Source organism: Salvelinus sp. IW2-2015, linkage group LG28 (genome assembly GCF_002910315.2).
Source record: "Salvelinus sp. IW2-2015 linkage group LG28, ASM291031v2, whole genome shotgun sequence".
NCBI lineage: Eukaryota > Metazoa > Chordata > Actinopteri > Salmoniformes > Salmonidae > Salvelinus > Salvelinus sp. IW2-2015.
Window position 1 is genome coordinate 5,335,682 of NC_036868.1, and position 22,986 is coordinate 5,358,667.

Sequence of the window (22,986 nt, forward strand, 5' to 3'; positions counted from 1 at the left end):
CTGTTTTTGATAGCTTGATCGTTTWGTTTTAGTTTTATTACAGATACAGTATAACCAGTATAAATACCTCATATTATTTCTTAATAAAATACTAAATACTTTATAAAGCTTCACCATACTAATAATGAGTAATCAATGTATGAATGAATTCTATAGATATGGTCACGCTGAGAAAAGTGCTGTCCCTATGTGTAGTTTTACTAGCTTTCAATGTAGGCAATGGTCATTATGAGTCCCATTGTTTTTTTCATAATAAAATACATGACTAAACTTGGTTGTATGGTCTATATTTTCTCAATAACTTAAGATGAAACACCCAACGCTATTTCTCAATCTCATCCATAGAGATTAGAGGTCGACCGATTATGATTTTTCAACGCCAATACCGATTATTGGAGGACCAAAAAAAGCCGATACCGATTAATCGGACGATTTTATTTAATTTATTTGTAATAATGACAATTACAACAATACTGAATGAACACTTATTTTAACTTAATATATTACATCAATAAAATCAATTTAGCCTCAAATAAATAATGAAAGCTGTTCAATTTGGTTTAAATAATGCAAAAACAAAGTGTTGGAGAAGAAAGTAAAAGTGCAATATGTGCCATGTAAGAAAGCTAACGTTTAAGTTCCTTACTCAGAACATGAGAACATATGAAAGCTGGTGGTTCCTTTTAACATGAGTCTTCAATATTCCCAAGTAAGAAGTTTTAGGTTGTAGCTATTATAGGACTATTTCTCTCTATACCATTTGTATTTCATATGCGTTTGACTATTGGATGTTCTTATAGGCACTTTAGTATTGCCAGTGTAACAGTAGGGCTTCCGTCCCTCTCCTCGCCCCTACCTGGGCTCGAACCAGGAACACATCGACAACAGCCACCCTCGAAGCAGCGTTACCCATGCAGAGCAAGGGGAATAACTACTCCAAGTCTCAGAGCGAGTGACGTTTGAAAATGCTAAAAGCGCGCACCCCGCTAACTAGCTAGCCATTTCACATCGGTTACACCAGCCTAATCTCGGGAGTTGATAGGCTTGAAGTCATAAACAGCGCAATGCTTGAAGCATTGCGAAGAGCTCCTGGCAAAACGCACGAAAGTTCTGTTTGAATGAATGCTTACGAGTTTGCTGGTGTCTACCATCGCTCAGTCAGACTGCTCTATCAAATCATAGACTTAATTATAACATAATAACACACAGAAATACGAGCCTTAGGTCATTAATATGGTAGAATCCGGGAACTATCATCTCGAAAACAAAACATTTATTCTTTCAGTGAAATAAGGAACCATTCCGTATTTTATCTAATGGGTGGCATCCACAAATCTAAATATTCCTGTGACATTGCACAACCTTCAATGTTATGTCATAATTACGTAAAATTCTGGCAAATTAGTTCGCAATGAGCCAGGCGGCCCAAACTGTTGCATATACCCTGACTGTGCGTGCAATGAACGCAAGAGAAGTGACACAATTTCACCTGGTTAATATTGCCTGCTAACCTGGATTTCTTTTAGCTAAATATGCAGGTTTAAAAATATATACTTCTGTGTATTGATTTTAAGAAAGGCATTGATGTTTATGGTTAGGTACAGTCGTGCAACGATTGTGCTTTTTTCGCAAATGCGCTTTTGTTAAATCATCCCCCGTTTGGTGAAGTTGGCTGTCTTTGTTAGGAAGAAATAGTCTTCACACAGTTCGCAACGAGCCAGGCGGCCCAAACTGCTGCATATACCCTGACTCTGTTGCAAGAGAAGTGACACAATTTCCCTAGTTAAAAGAAATTCATGTTAGCAGGCAATATTAACTAAATATGCAGGTTTAAAAATATATATTTTAAGAAAGGCATTGATGTTTATGGTTAGGTACACGTTGGAACAACGACAGTCCTTTTTCGCGAATGCGCACCGCATCGATTATATGCAACGCAGGACACGCTAGATAAACTAGTAATATCATCAACCATGTGTAGTTAACTAGTGATTATGATTGATTGATTCATTGTTTTTTATAAGATAAGTTTAATGCTAGCTAGCAACTTACCTTGGCTTCTTACTGCATTCGCGTAACAGGCAGGCTCCTCGTGGAGTGCAATGTAAGGCAGGTGTTTAGAGCATTGGACTAGTTAACCGTAAGGTTGCAAGATTGAATCCCCGATTGTTATTAAAACTTGAAATCGGCCCTAATTAATCGGCCATTCCGATTAATCGGTCGACCTCTAATATAGATCCTATTAAATTATTGTAATTCCTAATTCTAAGATCTCAGCAGTGTTGACAACAATATTAGTGTTGTTTCACAATAGCACTCGATCCCCTTTGATTTCGAATACCCATCTCTCCACTCCACCCAGTAACAACGTTCCACTAATTAAATTGCAGTATTTTACAGTGCTAAGAGGGGCGCGACCAATTGGAGACGACCGTTCAGCTGAAATGATCAGAGGATTTTAACTGGCTAACACGGTACCCGCCCATTTCTTTTACAGACCGACAGTCCATGTAAGCGCTCCACTAAAATATAGGACAACAACGCCACTCAGTGAAAATAAAATTAAGTACAATTTCTGTGAGTAAAGAAATGCTTTTTTCAGCTTTCCAGTTCGTAAGTTTATACATTTACATTTAAGTCATTTAGCAGACGCTCTTATCCAGAGCGACTTACAAGTTTATAGACACACACACCATCATATCACACCTAAACGTAGCACTTTTTGTCAAGCTTTTGCAATATAATTCTAAATATATGACTATTTCATCCTGTACTTAATAATTTTTTTCTAATGGCAAAGTGACATAATGACCAAAAAGCTTAATCATATTTACCTACTTTGAGTATGTTTGATTAATAAAATAACAAATAATGTGTAACCGTATGAATTATATATTGAATGAATTAGACAAGTTGGTTAGATGACTTGCAAAATAACAATTGTAAATACCACATCACCCACGCTGACCAGATGCGTCTGTGGGAGGACAAGGTAGCATTCACACGTTCCCATTTGTTCATTCAGGATGGTTGACCCACAGCCTTCTGCATATGAGGTGACTGAGGTTAGGCTAACGGCAGATAGCCTAGCGGTTAAGCGCGTTGGGCCAGTAACTGAAAGATCACTGGTTCAAATCCCCCGGAAATAAATATACTGTTATACCCATGAGCAAGGCAGTTAACCCACAACAACTGCGCTAATGACATGGCCGTCGATTAAGGCAGCCCCCTGCACCTCTCTGATTCAGTGGAGTTGGGTTGAATGTATTCAGTTGCGCAATTTATATATTACAATGGTTTTGTTTTAATTGAATCTCGCAAGCATCCGCATTGGGAAGTTTGTCACACAGCCAAACATTTCTAATATTCCGTATAACASTACCCATTATGTTCGGAGGAAATGGTTAATCCGTATATGGAAGACAATCTAGATATGTATAGTAAAGAGTAGCACTGGTAAGACAAATAACTACTCGTTGTCCTACTTTTCAGTGCAACCTTATCTCCCAACCAATCGAAGGAGCTGTTTCATTTCAACAGGATCTTCATGGGCCAACTTCATTGTTTTGACCGTCTTTTGTCTCCTTTTGACTTTGTGCCCAGCAGCACGTATCAAAACAGTGGATTGTCATCACAAATTTGATTGGCCAAAATAAAAAAAATACCAACATGACTTGAATCACACCAGAATAAATGTAAAACTACTGTTTCATCCAGGTAGCATTATTTATTTCCAAATGGTATCATGCTCCTCTGCAACTACATTAAACAGATTTAGCTAAAATGAAAGTAAGATTACGGTCAAGCCAATCCATACTAAATGGGTGATAGACATCCACAAATGAATACATAACATACGAAATGCTCTGAGACCAGGTTGGCTAAATTGGTCTTTCTGCTTAAATATCAGGAAAATAGTAACTTGGGTATGAAAGTTGGGCTTTGTCTGTGTATAATGTAAACAAATATAGATATCTTGAGCCATTTAAACGTTTAGCTACATTGTATTCGTTGAGTAGGGTTAGCGAAACAAGCTAGCTGGCCACATCAACAGAATGGATTGCACCCGTAATAGCGGATAAACACAATTTGTTTGCAGGCCTTTTCTATAATCGCAACTTAACCACAGTTTCAAGCAAGTTATAAAATCCCTTTGACTGCAGTTACATTTTATACTGCTTGTTAGTCAAATAAATCCGTCGAATCTTGTTAACATTAGCTATTCATCCAGCTTGCTATAGTAGCTAAACTTGCTTAACAACGTTGCATTTTTCTACTAATTTCGAACTTTATATATGACATTATATTTTGTATTTTCAACGTTTTAAACCGTAGTTACAAAGTGTGCTAGCTCTATTGTCTCACATTCGCGCGCCTTTTCTTGACATTGTGTAACTCCTTCCTTTCACGGTTTTATAACCATCAAAAAAGCTTCGAATTTTCCCGCAATCGTTGAAGTGACGCGTGAGAGAATTGCAATCTGATTGGCTCCGCCATACCGGAAATGAAAATACCGACCATCAACTTTGTTTCTATTGGCTGCTTCGATTCGACCGCCAGAATTTCAATAAATAGGGAACTCCAAACGTTGTAATTCAGTTGCGGCATTGATCTGTCAGGGAAACTCAATGAGCTTGTTGTACTGCATATGTTCGTGAATACATTTTATTTCTTTTTCCCCCTGTGCAATTTTACCTAGATTTAATTTATTCTGTTGTATCACCTATCTGTCATTCAAAATGCTTACAACTCGCTCACCACTCTCTAAGAAGAACACCAATGCAATCACCACTCAAATGGACAACATTTCGCTGGTTGACAAAGAAAACACGGTACGTTTGAACTTCGGACATAACGTTAACTTTGTATTTTAAGCAGTTTGTCAGTGAGTGTGACCTCAACTGGTTAGTTAACGTTCTGGCAAGTCTAATGGTCACGTCTGTCTAACACATTATTTAATTGAATCTAAAGGAAGCACGGTTTTAGTTAACTAATTAATGTGTCACGGAATCTCCTTTTTAAATGTTTCCTCATGCAGCCTCCTAGCCTGAACAATACCCGGATTCTGGCCTCAAGAACCGCGCGCAAAATCTTTGCTGATGATTCTGAGGTGAGTGAACAAGACTTTTGCTAAAAGTGCTCAAACAGTTTATGAAAAGTGACAATTTTACAGGGTCATGAGTTATGTAATTAGCCTGGTAATTCGCTAGAATTTGATCTTGAGGTGGTCATTTGGCGCCAAGTGTTTCTCATCCTAGCTAGCTGACGTTAAGCTGGTGAGCCATCAAGTCATGATTACAGTATGCGCCTAGCTATCTAAACTTAAGCAAGGCAAGCAATGTTTTAAATAGCTCCGCATTTGCATGACTAGTTACACAAGTTGGCTGCTCGCTGTTTCATAAGGCTAGCTAGTAGCCTTCCACTCAATCCATGTTACGACAGCCTTTGTCTTGACGGGGTGTGACAAGATGGCGGAGTGAGTGGTCGCATTAAACTGAGCTCCTGAACTTTAAATTGAATTCAAGCCCTAATTTGAGTTTGACGACGAACAGTTAAAAGTACTCTTTTGTAGTCTTTGAAACATTTTTTTTTAGTCTGGTGGTTTACCTAACATCACTTTTCCACTTAACGTTATACTTCAAGCAAGTTCAGCCAAGGCTAGCTAGTAACATTAGCCGAGGTGGAAATTTGACGAACAAGCTATTCGGCTGAATGCCTTTGAGAGGATTCCTAAAAAAAATACCCTCGATTGCAAACGTTTCCAAAACTACAGAGTTTAATGCAGCAGGCATTAAATGGTATTACCACTGATGTGAACCTGTTGAAAAATAAATTTGGTGCCCTGATAAAAGGGCACCATAAACGCGGGCGGCATCTTTCGCGAGGGGTTTTCTGTCATTAAGGTCCACAGGGTGGAGCTACGTGACTGACTGATTTATGCTTTGAGTTGGCCTGCTTATACAGTAGGCTAGTGAATCTTAATACTGTTTCAACTGGTGAGTTTATTCACGTAATCGTTTATCTGAACACCGCATATAGGTGATATTGCTTAGGGCCATACTGTTTGTATTGGCGAGTTTTGGATGTGAACATTAATCAAGGTAAGCACTAAATGTGTTTTTTGTTTCTCATTTGATGGCATACTAAGATCAGTTCGTTCATTTTGTTTCAAGATCGATATTATGTATGTGAATCTCTTTATTTTCAGATATTTTAAGTTTGAGTCCAATTGAAGATCTAAACTATTAATGTTATTACACGACTTAACCATTTAAACTTTAAAACAACTTTCTTTGTTTAACTCTACAACTAGTAACAGACAATTAAAATCTAGAATTGATTATTGGTTGGCATAAATTTTTTGGGGTCACATACACATGGTTAGCGGATGTTGCGAGTGTAGTGAAATGCTTGTTCTGACTGGGCAGCAATCTAACAATTCCACAACAGCTACCTAATTAACACATCTAAGGAATGTATTAAGGATACTTACAATCTTATGAATCTTGTCAGTGAATGTAGTATTTCCTCAGCTCCTCTGACAGACCATTGTTACCATCTTTCTTTTAGTTTTGATAGTGACTATTTTCTAAACCATACTGGGAATTTAACTCTTTCCTTTTTAAAGAATGAGTTGTTGTTTTGTTAAGTCTTAAGCTCTTATCAGGGACCTGTCTTAATTTTGCTCTTCTGATGGGAAATGTATTAAATTCAATGTCTTGCCATCACTACTGGTAAAATGCTACTTTGGAAGAGATTTTCCAAGCAGGTGGATATTATTATTGATATTAACAGGCTGAGCAATAAACTTAATTTTAAATGAAGGTGGAAAAGCAGAGCTTGCTAAATGCCTATTTGAACTGGATGACACATACAACGGTAAGGAACAGGGCGCTTTCATCTGTTCAAAGGCCAAATCAATTGAAAAGGGTGGGAATAACACCTTTCTTTAATTTGCAGAAGAGTGGGCAGACTAGGAATAGTGTCATTACATAATTCATGAAATGAGTTCACTTTGAAACTATTAAGAAAATACACGCTTTCTACAGTTCACTAACAATATCATGTTTCAGAAGGTGGCTGATTCAGTTAAGCCTATAGAAGAGAGGTTTAAGAAATTGATTCTGATATAGATATTACTGAGTTGGACCAAGCCATTAAACAAATGCCTATAGGTAAATCTCCTGGACCAAATTACCCAACTCCAGAATTCTATCGACATTTGGCCTGATATTAGTTATTGTTTTTGGTCTACAAAGAAGGTATTGCCAATGCTATCTTACCTTCTGCTTTGAGATGGGCTAATAGTTAATAATAGACTCTTTACATGGACAATTGGAGACGAAAGTAACAATCAGTATCTGGTGTGGCCACCAGCTGCATGAAGTACTGCAGTGCATCTCCTCATGGTCTACACCAGTTATACTGTGATGTATTCCCACTCTTCCACCAAGGCACCTGCAAGTTCCTTGACATTTCTGGGGTGAATGGCCCTAGCCCTCACCCTCCGATCCAACAGGTCTCAGACATGCTCAATGGGATTGAGATCTGGGCTCTTTGCTGGCAATGGCAGAACACTGACATTCCTGTCTTGCAGGAAATCACGCACAGAACGAGCAGTGTGGCTGGTGGCATTGTCATGCAGCAGGGTCATGTCAGTATGAGCCTGCAGGATGGGTACCACATGAGGGCGGAGGATGTCTTGCTGGCAATGCCAACAAGCTCAGTCCGATGATGCTGTGACACCCTGCCCCAGACCTTGACGGACTCTCCACCTCCAAATCGATCCCGCTCCAGAGTACCGGCCTCGGTGTAACGCTCATTCCTTAGGCGGTAAACGCGAATCAGACCATCACCCCTGGTGAGACAAAACCGCGACTCGTCAGTGAAGAGCGCTTTTTGCCAGTCCTGTCTGGTCCAGCGACGGTGGATTTGTGCCCATGATGTCTGGTAAGGACCTACCTTAGCACAGGCCTACAAGCCCTCAGTCCAGCTTCTCTCAGCCTATTGCGGGCAGTCTGAGCACTGATGGAGGGATTGTGCATTCCTGGTGTAACTTGGGCAGTTGTTGTTGCCATCCTGTACCTGTCCCGCAGGTAGGATGTACCGATCCTGTGCAGGTGTTACACGTGGTCTGCCACCGCGATGACGTTCAGCTGTCCGTCCTGTAGTGCTGTTTTTGGCGTCTCACAGTACGGCCATTGCCCTGGCCACATCTGCAGTCCTCATGTCTCCTTGCAGCATGCCTAAAGCACGTTCATGTGGATGAGTAGGGCATCTTTCTTTTGGTGTTTTTCAGAGTCCGTAGAAAGGCCTCTTTAGTGTCCTAAGTCTGGGTGCCACGTGATATCTACATTTTGGTTCGTGTTCTTTTGTCCAAGACTGATGGTTTATCTAGAATAATTTACCAAAGTCAGTCCCTTCTAATAACGTTTTTAAAAAAAGTTTATTTTGTTATTTCAATTTGTTTGGAGGAATAAAATGCATTGCATTCAAATCTCAATTAGTGAAAGACTGATCATGAAAGTTTACAGGCTATTGATTGAGTCATTAGTGGGTGCTTTTATAATGAAATGGTTGACCTTATTTCTGTCTAATCCTACATCTGTGGTATCATATCCCTAACAGTCTGTTTTAATGAACTTGGTGGACTTGATTTCCTAATGTGATTTTTGTCCCTCTTTCTGGAAAATGATATTTAAGTTATCCCCCCCCCCACAACAACATTGATTTGGAATAGTTATTACAGTTAATAGGACATTCAATTTCAAAGGCCTTTGGTTTGACAAGGGTATTCATTTTATGTGATTTGTTAGACAACACTGGGGATTTTTTGCCGTTTGAGTTCATTGGTCAGTTTCAGGTTAATATTACTAAGAATAAATGAAGATTTGCAAAGCAATTCCACCTCCTTTACTTAAACTTAAATACACTTTTATTGATGTTCCTCCTTTTTCAAGTTTAAAAATGACATCTTTTGGATAAATTCAACAAGTGGATATGATGATTGGCAGTTAATGAAGTAAATTTTGTATTATAATTCCACATCGCTATGGAAGTGACCGACACATGCTATGGTCAAAAGCGGCTAGCTTTTACCTTTAATTGTCGAGTCATCTCAAGTTAAACTAATTTTTTAATATTTTCTTCCATCTACCCTGTTAATGATTTCTTGGAGAAAAGAATCAATTTAGACAAAATGCCTTTTTTTGTTCCTCTGATTCAGAATCTATAGAGCATTCTAGTAAACTATAGTTTGAAATTCATGAATGGTTGTGTATAAAATCTCCAGAATGACCTGTTTACCTTTGTTAAATGGCATTATGCTTATCCTTGTAACTCCAATCATAACTATTTTATTAACATTATTATATTTTCTACTGTAAATGGGGTGGGAAAATTCCTTTATTTTCTTTGAACTGTTACAATTTTTTAAATCCCCCAAGCTGTGAAACTTAGTTTGGGGAAATGTATTAGGAGTCATTGCTGTTGATGTCTCATTGCTTTGTATTCACAGGAATGTCTCTGTATTGATGTGCTCTAGCTAGCTACAATGGCTAACGTTAGCGTTGTCTACTTAAATTTTTTTGTGGTAATCTTGCCCTTATACATAAACTGGTAAGGGAGGCCTTTTAGAATTTTTCTTGTGTACATGTATTTAAAACGTCCCTTTTTTAATTCTATGCTCTTTTTATATTTTAACATTGAGGGATATGCTCGTTTACCTAAGCAACATTTTACCTGTAATTTCACTTGTGCATTCTTTCAGGTTAAGCCCCAAGATGTCAAGAAATTCAACACAGAAGAGCCACTCCTGAAAGAAAATCCGCGCCGGTTTGTCATTTTCCCCATCAAGTACCATGACATCTGGCAAATGTACAAGAAGGCAGAAGCTTCATTCTGGACAGCTGAGGAGGCATGTCCCACTTGATGTGTTCATTTTATTCTGTTTTACACGTAAATTACATGTTACGATTCAATGTGTAGTACTTTATTTCCATACCAACCAGTTGACTCGGTGCAGACAACTTCACATGCATTGTCATTTTTATCAGGACTTTTTTTAAAATTGGTTTTCATATTTTGTTTTCCAGGTTGATCTTTCCAAAGACATGCAGCACTGGGATTCTTTGAAGGATGAGGAGAGATACTTCATCTCTCATGTACTGGCTTTCTTTGCTGCTAGTGATGGCATTGTCAATGAGAACCTGGTAAGTTGATCTTGAATGCATACAATACAAAAATTATTATTTCACTATACACTGTCAGAAATTACTGATCTGAGGGTTAGAAAATGGCAACTCATCCAGTATTCAAGCGTCGAATTTGTTGCCTTTACTTCCTTTTCACCACTAGGTGGAGCGATTTACACAGGAAGTCCAGGTGACGGAAGCAAGATGCTTCTATGGTTTCCAAATCGCCATGGAGAACATCCACTCTGAGATGTACAGCCTGCTCATTGACACCTACATCAAAGACCCTAAAGAGAGGTCAGTATTCGATATTTAGTATGTTAATACAAATATGGTTATCTGGCAATGATGAGAAGCGCAGGGGTACGTACCTCAGCTGATAATGGGAGCTGAGTGTTGGCGCTGGTTCTCAGCTCAGTGGGCATGTGGTCTGCTGACTGAGGGGTGCCAACACGATATAGACGCCTGACTGAGCCTCATGATAGTAAAATGTACTCTACCAATGCCCATATTTCAAACCCCTAAGCAATTTATTAAGCATTTTGTAGTGCAGCCTTAAACATTCTGAAAATGTGCACAATGTACTTTGTCATACAGGGACTACCTCTTCAATGCCATTGAAACTCTCCCCTGTGTGAAGAGGAAGGCTGATTGGGCCCTGAACTGGATCGGTAACAAAGATGCTGAATTTGGTAGGTACATCTCTTAAAAACCTGCACAGGATTGTTGTGGTCAATCAGTTGGTAATGATGTTGCTTGTATTCCAGGTGAGCGTGTGGTTGCATTTGCTGCTGTTGAGGGGATCTTCTTCTCTGGGTCCTTTGCTGCCATTTTCTGGCTGAAGAAGAGGGGGCTCATGCCTGGCCTGACCTTTTCAAATGAGCTCATCAGCAGAGACGAGGTGGGTCTTTTCACTATGTTGATTAAAAAACAATTATCCCAGAGGGCAAACCTGGTTGAAATTGTCACTACCACCAGCATTCTTACTAACTAGTTCTGTCTAAATCCAGGGCCTGCACTGTGACTTTGCCTGCCTCATGTTCAAGCACCTGGTGCACAAGCCCTCAAAGGAGACCGTCACCAAGCTCATCAGGAACGCAGTAGAGATTGAGCAGGTATGTTGATTAAACAATAAGGGCCTGTTGCCTTGACTCGGATTAAGCCTATTCTTGGTATGCGAGTCAAATGTCACCTTTTCCCTATACTGCACTAGCTGTCTCTGATACTGCACTACAGAGCTATGGGCCCTGGTCAGTAGTGCACTAAATGGGAAGCCATTTGGGACATGTCCCTTATTGTGCTTAATAGGAAATTATATATACCGATTTGAATATTAAAGATCTGAATTAGTGAATAAATGCTGGTCTGTTCCCATTTCAGGAGTTCCTGACGAAAGCCCTTCCAGTAAAGCTGATTGGTATGAACTGTGACCTGATGACCCAGTACATAGAGTTTGTGGCTGACAGGCTGATGCTGGAGCTAGGCTTTGACAAGGTGAGATGGTAGTCTATGGGTCAGTCCCTAATGGCAACCCACTTTCTATGTAGTGCACTACTTTGACCAGTGCACTATAAGGGAGATGTGTGCTGTTTTGGGTGCCTCCTTTGATATGGAGAATGAGTTCAATCCAACACCTGTTGTAATTCTAAGGCTACGTTTAGATGGGCAGTCTAATTCTAATCTTTTTTCAAATGGATATTTTGACTGATCAGCTCTAAGATCTGGTGTGATTGGTCAAAAGTCCAATTAGTGGTGGGGATCAGAATTGGGCTGCCTGTGACTGTGGACCATTAGTCAACTTAATTTTCTTGTGATTGATAGACATGGGCTAGCAATGATGAGAAGCGCAGGGGTACGTACCTCAGCTGATAATGGGAGCTGAGTGTTGGTGCTGGTTCTCAGCTCAGTGGGCATGTGGTCTGCTGACTGGGGGGTGCCAACACGATATAGACGCCTGACTGAGTCTTGCCTGTAAAGCTGTAGTTTAAATGTAGCCTGGTCCCAGATCTGTATGTGCTCTTGCCAGCACCATTGTGCATTGTTAACCCAAACATGACAATGAGTTGACTTTGATTGCACAGACAGGCACTCTGGCTACTAGAAATGGGTGGGGTTAATGAAAGCATTTAAATTCCACTAGCAGACACCAATTAACTTCTCTTCTAGATCTACAGAGTGGAGAATCCTTTTGACTTCATGGAGAACATCTCACTGGAGGGCAAGACTAACTTCTTTGAGAAGCGAGTAGGGGAGTACCAGAGAATGGGTGTGATGTCTGGCACCACAGACAACTCCTTCCGGCTGGATGCTGACTTCTAAACCTCTAACAGGCCCCCAAGATGCCCTTGACATTAGACTTTTTGAAACTGTAAATACTTGACAACGGACATGGCCCAGACTAGATGCTACCGGACCGACCACAGTACCACATCTCAAATGGCACCCTATTCCCCATGTAGTGCACTACTTTTGACCAGAGTCATGTGGGCCCTGATGAAAAGTAGTCTGCAATATAGAGACTAGGGTGCCATTTAGGATGTGTACTTGGGTTGTCTGGTTCACAGAAAACACATGTATATTACCATTCACAACTGACCATATTTGCAGTAGATATCTAGTTGTATCCATTTTCTTATTTGTATATTACTGCTGAAATTTTATGTTTACTTTTTGTAATTAAATTTTAAAAATCCAATGCAGCATTTAACCCTGTTTTACTTTACACTCAATCTTGGCACTAAAGTAAAAATGTATCTGACTGAATAATAGGATGTTACTAATATGTAAGACATGCAGTAGTATGCTACAGGATAAGTGTATAGGAAATATGTTGTAATATAATCAGACCACTTATGCATATTGCATTGTAAATTTGGGCAAGAAAGTCAATGGGCCATTGGGAAAAATTATCTGAAAACAAGTTTATGAATTTAGGCAAGAACCCACCTAAGGTAGCCTAGTGGTTAGAGCTTTGGGTCAGTGCTGGATTGAATTCCTGAGCTGACGAGGTAAATCTAATTCTGCCCCTGATCAAGGCAGTTAACCCACTGTTCCCCGGTAGGCCRTCATTGTAAATAAGAATTTGTTCTAATTCGATGTTGACCGTGTGATTTTCAGCATTTTTCAGTGCCATCAAGTAGCCTGATTTCAGATGTGTCATGTAAACATGATTATTACGGAAATTGTTCTTGCAAGGCATGTGAATTTATATTAATCTGACTCTACAATAGTCACAATAGTGATGGCTCCTGAGAGGTGCAGTGGTTTACAGCACTGCGTCTCAGTGCTAGAGGCGTCTACAGACCATGTGTTCGATTCCACGCTGTATCACAACTGGCCGTGATTGGTAGTCCCATGGCAGCGCACAGTTGGCCGTTGTAGGCCGTCAATGTAAATAAGAATTTGTTCTTAACTGACTTGCCTAGTTAAATAAAACAAAATTTACCGGGTTGATATGAAGCTTCAAAACAAATGGTTTGATGGCTTTTGGTACACGGACAGTCCCGATAGCTACCATATCTTTTTGAAGTAGCTATGTGGGTCAGGCACGTGCATGCAATGGTTTTTAAGTAAATTAAAACTTCTTTGACTGGTCAGGTCATAATTACCAAAGAAAAATGTGTTTTTATATTGGATATTTGGTTTTCACCAAGCATGCCATGACTATAAATGGCATAGTCTAAATTGGGTGGATGGAGAACACTCCATAAATTCTAATTCTTTCAATCTTTAATAGCTCTTACACAAAGCCTGCCATGAATATGAAATTGACATTCTGTATCAGGGGAGGATGGGGACTAGAGGTCTTCACACCTTTACTCAAATACCAACGACCCGAGTGGGTCTGGAGCTAGAATTCTAAATGTCTGGGTCGGATCTGACATTGTCACAGGTCTCGGGTATGTGTAATTTTAACTGTCTTGTCCGGAAGTGCMCCGTACAGATCCGAACACGAATGCTGCAGTAGAGAGAAATTGTATAATTTATACTGCTCTTGCTTTTCACGAGTGGAGTGTGGCGGTTGGTGACGTTTAAGATGGAAGACGACACATTAAATACTGCCTTGCCTGCATCTTGCTGATATAGGGTGTTATTATTAGTTCAACTGTTGGAAACAAGTTTCTTTTGGACAAATTCAGGTATGTTTATCCCTGTTTCGTTCCGTTTGCTTCCGTTTAAGAAATGTATTTCAACAGAATCGGTGGTATGAATACACCCCTGATCACACGTAAACACAGTTCACTTTCATAGCAGCCACATTGTATTCCTTGCATCTATGCACTCCTTTCACCTTTTCCCTTTGCTTGTGGACTTCAATGAACAACACACCGGGTGATTTATAAAAATAAAAGTATTATAACCATATAACCGCTGCACACAGCCTACATCGTTGTCACCATATTTGCTAAATTAATGTGTCAGCGTAGCTAATAGAACTAATGCGTTAGTAAACCCGCTACAATGATGCAGTAACGTTAGTGTACAGTCAGTTATCAGTTCAGTAAGCAGTTTACCAGTTGCCCCGGTGGCAAAAAAATTGGTAAAACCAAAAGCTTACCTTGTGTTGGATAGTCATTGCCTGCTAGCTAACATAGCATCCCTCTGTTTGAACCAATTGTTTGAGTAGGCATAACTAGTTAGCTGTCCTCTGGAAGTTGTCATAATTACTGTGTAAGTCTATGGAAGGGTTTGAGAACCATGAGCCTCCTAGGTTTTGTATTGAAGTCAATATACCCAGAGGAGGATGGAAGCTAGCTGTCCTTTGGCTACACCATGGTGCTACCCCACAGAATGCTGTTGAGGCTACTGTAGACCATTGCAAAACTGTGTTTAAATCAATTATTTGGTGTTATGAATATATTTAGTATAGTTTTAGCTAGGGTAACTTTTKAAATTATTTACTATTTTTATGAAATTCACTGAGGATTATCTGCCCCTTCCTCCTCTGAGGTGCGTCCACTGGCGTGCAGCTTGTCATTAAAGCAGCAAAGGCTACAGTCACAGTTCCTCCGTGGGTCAAAAGTTAGGAAATATCTAATCAATAGAAGATGGAATTAAAATTACGTATTAAAAAGTCAAAGGAGAAGGATAGACAACGACCAAGAGCCAACAGGTAGGCTGCTACTTAATGTTCTGATGGAGTTATTTGTAATGTGACCACCTTCCCACTCTGTCTGCCGAATTCTTTCTCTTTGCTCTTGTTTTCCTTAATAGGATGTCGGTAGGCGGAGCCGGAAGGGTCGTCAGCGAAATGGGACACTGTCAATATCGTCCATCTAGACAAAGCTACTCCCCTCCTGGTCAAAACTCTCTCCTACTTTGGCCTCCTATAACTGGCCTCTGATGACTAACTCTAACTGGTTGGACCAATAACACCGGGGCAGAGTTTGCTCAGCATAAAGCATTTCTTATGTTGTCTGAGGTAAAAGCCAAATATATCACAGTGTTTAATTGTGGTGTTCTACCTAGTTCCAGCTCCAAAAGGTTGACATGTTTTGTTGTTTTGGGTCTATACAATGACTATGAGGTTTAAGTAAAGACTGTCAACTTTCTTTTGAGGGTATTTCATACATATCGGGTGAACAGTTTAGAAATCACTGCATTTTTGTGCATAGTCCACCAATTTTAGTTACAGAGGCATAAATATCATATCTATCATTATTACAATAACAGGGAAGGTTAGCATTTTTTTTGGGGGGGGGGGGGTATATATTTGTAATTGTGGATACTACATCTGTAACTTTCTCACTCATTGTTCACGATTAATTCAGGACTATCCGTAATCCTGGTAGTATCCACATTTTAATGTGGACATGTTTAGAAACATATATTCTTATTTTCAATAAAGGTGACTCCAAAATGACGTATTTACATTATTTACCATTCATTTCTATTGGGCACAAAATAAAAAAACAGCAAATGCATCCAACAAGTTTGTAGAGTCACAAGCTTGATGTAATCATTGTGTTCTGGGAATATGGGACCAAATGCAAAACTTTTGACCACTTTAATACACATAAGTGTAAGTGCTCCCGAGTGGCGCAGTGGAGTGGTGCAGCGGTCTAAGGCACTGCATCTCAATGCAAGAGGCGTCACTACAGTCCCTGGTTTGAATCCAGGCTGTCTCACATCCGGCCATGATTGGGAGTCCCATAGGGCGGCGCACAATTGGCCCAGCGTCGTCCAGGTTTGGCCGCGGTAGGCCGTCATTGTAAATAAGAATTTATTTTTAATTGAAATGCCTAATTACATAAAGGATTTTTTTATATATWTTTTTTTAAAGTAATTTGTCCGGATACTTTTTAAATCCAATGTGTCTCTGTCCCAATAGTTTTGGAGCTCAATTTATATCAGATCTGGAAATAACCTCCACGTAGATAAGAGTAGGCTCTTCTGTAGCTACCTAGAGCGTATTCATTAGCGCACAAGTGTTTCTTATTGTGCAAAATGTGGTAGTCCCTCCCTGTTTGTCTTCCATTTGCCTAGCCCTAGTGAATACGTCCCTAGCAAGCAAACTAGCCATCCTGCTGCTCCTCTTAGGTGTCAGCTTGTTACTTGGTAACCAACATATAACATGTTGATTACGTTGGCGCAAAGAGGCTATGGAAGCCATCAGAGGATTCTCCCACTGTTTGTCTCACTGCTTCCCCATCTCCTCTCTAGGTGGCAGTGAACGGTGCTCATATGCTGCACTATAAGCACAGACTGGACCTGGATAAGGTGGACACACTGGCCATCTCTGGAAAGGTCAAAGTTCAGGCCATCRGCTTCTTCCCCTGCTCTGTGAGTAACCCATCCTAACCTCATTATACATCAGATGTGTATTAAATGTTTTACATCATCTAGGTGTATGATGTAGCCTAACTGGCTTTATGCTGTCAAGGCCTTTAACCGAATGTTATGCACCTCAAGTTTAATTCTACAGGAGACGTGCATTTACTTGAGGGACATTTTAGTTAGGAACACAAGTTTGACCCGTTGTGATGTGACCCAAAGTGTGAAAAGTTTGTTTTGTCACCTCAAACTGTAGAACTCCGGTCCACTTCCATCTGGTGTAGGAAAAGGAAGTTGCTTTTTCTACATGAAATAAAGGCAAATMAATTTTTGCAAAGACTGCTAACATGGTGGTGCTTTTGAAGAGGAGCATTTTCACGTCCACGCAATGGGATTGTTTAACACTGCATGGAGTGTCTGCCAACATGTATAACAAGGAATAAAATCATATCAAACATGTCCAAATTCTGTCCTTTACAAGCCAATTATGCTTTGTCTCTGTAATGAGAGCAAAATATCTACTTTCTGACAGGCAGTGCTTTCAACGTCAGGTGACTTGGTTAGTTGTTGTTCCATTATATATTCTATGATTCTGATGTGAAGCAGCTGTGCTGCCGACGTAATACATCACACATTTGATAAGAACGATATAGGCAAATTAGATTTTTGATTTCAAATCAGATTCAGCCCACTGGTACCAAAACAGCTGGGTCTGGCCTTTGGAAACGCTCTTACCTGTATCTTATCACATGTTCTAGACATGGAAGAATGTCATAATAGCATTACAGCAAGCTTTGAAGGACTGTGATGTACTTTTCCACAACCTAAAAGTTCACACTACACAGAGAAACATGAGTGCCAGAGGTTTATCATATACAGTGACCTTTGGAAAGTTTTCAGACACCTTGGCTTTTTCCACATTTTGTTACGTTACAGCCTTATTCTAAAATGTATTAAATTGTATTTCCTTCCCTCATCAATCTACACACAATACCCCATAATGACAAAGCAAAAACAGTTTTTTTTTTTTTTWTTTATAAAAAATATATCACATTTACGTAAGTATTCTGACCCTTTACTCAGTACTTTGTTGAAGCACCTTTGCTAGTGATTACAGCCTCAAGTATTCTTGGGTATGACGCTACAAGCTTGGCACACCTGTATTTGGGGAGTTTCTCCCATTCTTTTCTGCAGATCCTTTCAAGCTCTGTCAGGTTTGATGGAGAGTGTTGCTGCACAGCTATTTTCAGGTCTCTCCAGAGATGTTCGATCGGGTTCAAGTCTGGACTCTGGCTGGGCAACTCAAGGACATTCAGAGACTTGTCCCGGTATTGTCAAATCAAATCACATTTATTTATAAAGCCCTTCTTACATCAGCTGATATCTCAAAGTGCTGTACAGAAACCCAGCCTAAAACCCCAAACAGCAAGCAATGCAGGTGTAGATGCACGGTGGCTAGGAAAAATTCCTTAGAAAAGCCAAAACCTGTTGGAAGGTGAACCTTCGCCGCAGTCTGAGATCCTGAGCGCTTTGGAGCAGGTTTTCATCAAGGATCTCTCTGTACTTTGCTCCATTCATCTTTGCCTCGATCCTGACTAGTCTCCCAGTCCCTACCGCTGAAAAACATCCCCACAGCATGATGGAAATAGGATGCACCTGAGCTCAATTTCGAGTCTCATAGCAAAGGGCCTGAATACTTATGTAAATAATCAGTTTTTTATTTTTAATATATTGGCAAAAATGTATAAAAACATGTTTTCGCTTTGTCATTATGGAGTATTGTGTATAGATTGATGAGGATTTTTCTTTATTTAATCAATTTTAGAATAAGGCTGTAACGTAACAAAATGTGGAAAAAGGGAAGGGGCCCGAATACTTTCCGAATGCACTGTATGTGCGAGTCAGGGTTGGGGTTGTCACATTCTGACCATAGTTCTTTTGTGTTTTAGTGTGGTCAGGGCGTGAGTTGGGTGGGTATGTTCTATGTTTTCTGTTTCTATGTGGGGTTTCTCGTTTGGCCTGATATGGTTCTCAATCAGAGGCAGGTGTTAGTCATTGTCTCTGATTGGGAACCATATTTAGGTAGCCTGTGTTCTATTGTGTTTTGTGGGTGGTTGTCTTGAGTCTTTGTGTGTCTGCACCAGATAGAACTGTTTCGGTTTTCACTTTTGTTGTTTTGTAATTTGTAGTGTTTAGTTTTCTGATTATCGTTAAATTAAGATGAACACTAACCACGCTGCGCTTTGGTCTTCTCCTTCCACCGACGAAAGCTGTTACAGGGGTGAATTCTATTTAAATTCCAGTCAATTCAGGAAGCACACTTACATTCCAATTCCAATTCTCTTCATGCTTTTCAATGAGGAAAAATGTTCAAGGGGAGTTTAGTGTACTTTTTTAGTTGAAATGGAATTGACCCCAACCCTGGTGCGAGTGCTTAGTTTGGCTTTGACTCTCTCTGTTAATTAGTGGACTACTGATCGAGCTGCACTGATCAACTGTTTTGGGACGGGTTGAATGTAATTAGCTGATAAAGATAGATAGAATGTAACATGATAAACAGGTGCGTTATTAACCTCTACAGGATCGGCATTAGATCAGGGAATTGATCATACGCATTACCTCCTGACATTTCCAGAGCACAGGTCTGCTATAAGCCATATCTACACAAATATTGAATTATCAGGGAGCCCCTTGTACAAACAGTTTGGTTGTCGTTAACATTCCAATACAAGTTCCCACAGAGATATGCCTGATATGTCATTTTAAGGTAGATTTTTTGCATCTGCCACCAGTGTATTGTATAATTTCTGTCCCCAAAACTGAAGTTTTATTTTTGAATATCATGTATCACTGATATTAACAATAGCCCACAAGCTTTACCATAGGAAATTATTAAAGTATGTAAAGATGTGTAACAATAATAAACTAACGAATTCATATATCTGTTATTAGTTGTGTATTGTGTATTCTCTTTGAGTAGATCTTTCAGTTTAGCCTGAGTGCCAGTCTGTTTGTGCCATCATGCCAACTCCTTGTCACCGTTTGGCTTGACAATGAGCAATGGAGTTGGCAGGAGAACAAACAGATCTGGGATCAGGCTACAGTACTTTCAGTACAGATGAGCCTGAGGGCAAGTGCATCTTCTGTCCTCAGTGTATCCATTAGAGGGCAGTATACAGCCTCAGTCTCTGCCACCTCTAAGAATAGCATCCACATCATCCTCTCACTCACCATACATACAGCAGATCCCTCAGAGCTGGCATAGCCATGCAGACATACCAGTACCTACACATCTGTCACTGCCGACAACTGGCCTGCAGGCATTCATTCAGTAATACACTCGAGAGCAAAGTACTGAAGAAGCCATTAGAATGGAGTTGCCTAAATGCATTTTTGCCAATAGATTAGACTGGATTCATTCTGATCAAGTGTTAACCGGCGATAGCAGACACCCACATAGCGGCTGTTTTGGCGCTGTTGGAAGTGGAACTGCATTGGCACAAATGCTTTATATATATATATATATATATATATATATATATATATATATATATACACACACACACACTAGATGACTGATAGGAGGCACTGTGTTGACCCCACCGTGCCTCCATCTTGCCTCTCCTCCATTGTAACATATTTTAGAACCTATGTCTACATACAATTTTGCCACATTTATTATTTTAAACACCTTAATGCACACTTAAATGATGTTWTGTGAGCTAAACATAAAAATAAAATAAATRTAAAAACATTTTCATTGAAGTATACATTTTTAGAGATGTTACCAATGTTACTGTCCCCACTACAACACACATAATGAAATACATGTAATATTGTCCTTGAAACACTTAATTGAAATACTGTGGAATTCCATGAATTCCTATAGAAGACTGCTCTTACTGGGGAGTGACAATATAGCCGACCGGTGGCTTCAAAGAATCTCAATGGCCAACGCATAGCATCAGCAATCCAGGGTTTATATCCAGTACCAGTCAAGTTTGGACACACCTACCCATTCAAGGGTTTTTCTTTATTTTTACTATTTTCTACATTGTAGAATAATAGTGAAGACATCAGAACTATGAAATAACATATGGAATCATGAAGTAACCAAAAAAGTGTTAAACAAATCCAAAAATATTTTATATTTAAGATTCTTCAAAATGGTAGCTGCCATTTGCCTTTGACAGCTTTGCACACGCTTGGCATTCTCTCAACCAGGTTCACCTGGAATGCTTTTCCAACAGTTTTGAAGGAGTTCCCACATACACTGAGCACTTGTTGGCTGCTTGTCCTTCACTCTGCTGTCCCTCATCCCAAACCATCTCAACTTGGTTGAGGTTGGGTGATTGTGGAGGACAGGTCATCTGATGCAGCACTCCATCACTCTCCTTCTTGGTCAAATAGCCCTTACACAGCCTGGAGGTGTGTTGGGTCATTGTCCTGTTGAAAAACAAATGATAGTGGGACTAAGCGCAAACCAGATGGGATGCCGTATCACTGCAGAATGCTGTATCGCTGCCGAATACTGTGGTAGCCATGCCGGTTAAGTGTGCCTTCACACCATCACACCTCCCCCTCCATGCTTCACGGTGGGAACCACACATGCGGAGATCATCCGTACACCTACTCTGCGTCTCACAAAGACACTGTGGTTGGAACCAAAAATCTCAAATTTGGAGTCATCAGACCAAAGTACAGATTTCCACCGGTCTAAATGTCCATTGCTCATGTTTCTTGGTCCAAGCAAGTCTCTTCTTCTTGTTGGTGTGCTTTAGTAGTGATTTATTTGCAGCAATTCAACCATGAAGGCCTGATTCACGCAGTCTCCTCTGAACAGTTGATGTTGAGATGTGTCTGTTACTTGAACTCTGAAGCAGTTATTTGGGCTGTAATTTCTGAGGCTGGTAACTCTAATGAACGTATCCTCTGCAGCAGAGGTAACTCTGGGTCTTCCTTTCTTGTGGCGTTCCTCATGAGAGCCAGTTTCATCAAAGCGCTTGATGGTTTTTGCAACTGCACTTGAAGAGTTACTTAAAAAGTTCTTGAAATTTTCCAGATTGACTGACCTTCATGTCTTAAAGTAACGATGGACTGTCATTTCTCTTTACTTATTTGAGCTGTCATAATATGGACTTGGTCTTTTACCAAATAGGTTATCTTCTGTATACCAACCCCACCTTGTCACAACACAACTGATTGGCTCAAACACATTAAGAAGGAAAGAAATTCCATAAATTAACTTTTAACAAGGCACACCTGTTCATTGAAATGCATTCCTCATGAAGCTGGTTGAGAGAATGCCAAGAGTGTGCAAAGCTGTGATCAAGGCAAACGGTGGCTGCCTTGAAGAATCTCAAATATAAAATATATTTTGATTTGTTTAACACCTTTGGCTACTACATGATTCCATATGTGTTATTTCATAGTTTTGATGTCTTCATTATTATTCTACAATGTAGAAAATAGTAAAAATAAAGAAAAACCCTGGAATGAGTAGGTGTGTCCAAACTTTTGACTGGTACTGTACATCATTGGTTGGAGGCTTCAAATTAGTGAGCAGCTGCTCTTTGCAATCATTGTCACAAAATTCCGCCTCCGACACCACCAAAACAACCACTATGCAGATGTTGGCTAAAGCGGATCTGATTGAATAAAGTAGCAAAACGCCGGTAACTTTCCCTAACTCCAAGGTTTTCTAGAAATCCTGGTTGAAGGATTCATTAGCCGCAGTAAACTTGAGAAAATATGTGTTGTACCAGATTTAGCTAGTAGCTAATTTGTCTGCAAAGGGTATTCACTGAAAAGGGAATAGCCGCGGGAAGTTGTTTTGGGGGTGCTGGGATTTTGCCCGCTCTGCAGACAGCTATATCGGTCCGCTAGGACTATTAAAGGCCCAGTGCACTACTTTTGTGAAAAATATTCTTCCCAAGGCTATGGAAAAGGGAATTGGGTTTTGTATTTCTGCCAAGTGACTGCACAGGCTGGTTGAATAAATGAAATCCACTCTTGTACA

General features: G+C 39.9%; 1 protein-coding gene and 2 non-coding genes across 3 annotated transcripts; all 3 read left to right on the forward strand.

Moving 5' to 3' along the window:
- The first annotated feature begins 4,595 nt into the window (after nt 1–4,595).
- On the forward strand, nt 4,596–12,658 carry LOC111954357 (ribonucleoside-diphosphate reductase subunit M2). The gene is made up of 10 exons (XM_023974031.2): nt 4,596–4,832; nt 5,039–5,110; nt 9,770–9,916; nt 10,095–10,211; nt 10,357–10,490; nt 10,791–10,885; nt 10,961–11,094; nt 11,204–11,308; nt 11,574–11,687; nt 12,360–12,658. The coding sequence occupies exons 1-10, from the start codon at nt 4,740–4,742 to the stop codon at nt 12,510–12,512; spliced, it is 1,164 nt and encodes a 387-aa protein (XP_023829799.1). The 5' UTR covers nt 4,596–4,739; the 3' UTR covers nt 12,513–12,658.
- On the forward strand, nt 10,533–10,671 carry LOC111954683 (small nucleolar RNA SNORD94). Its single transcript, XR_002876023.1, has one exon. It is a non-coding gene; the product is annotated as a small nucleolar RNA SNORD94 (small nucleolar RNA).
- Nucleotides 12,022–12,161, forward strand: LOC111954684 (small nucleolar RNA SNORD94). The gene has a single exon (XR_002876024.1). It is a non-coding gene; the product is annotated as a small nucleolar RNA SNORD94 (small nucleolar RNA).
- Nucleotides 12,659–22,986: the final 10,328 nt, after the last annotated feature.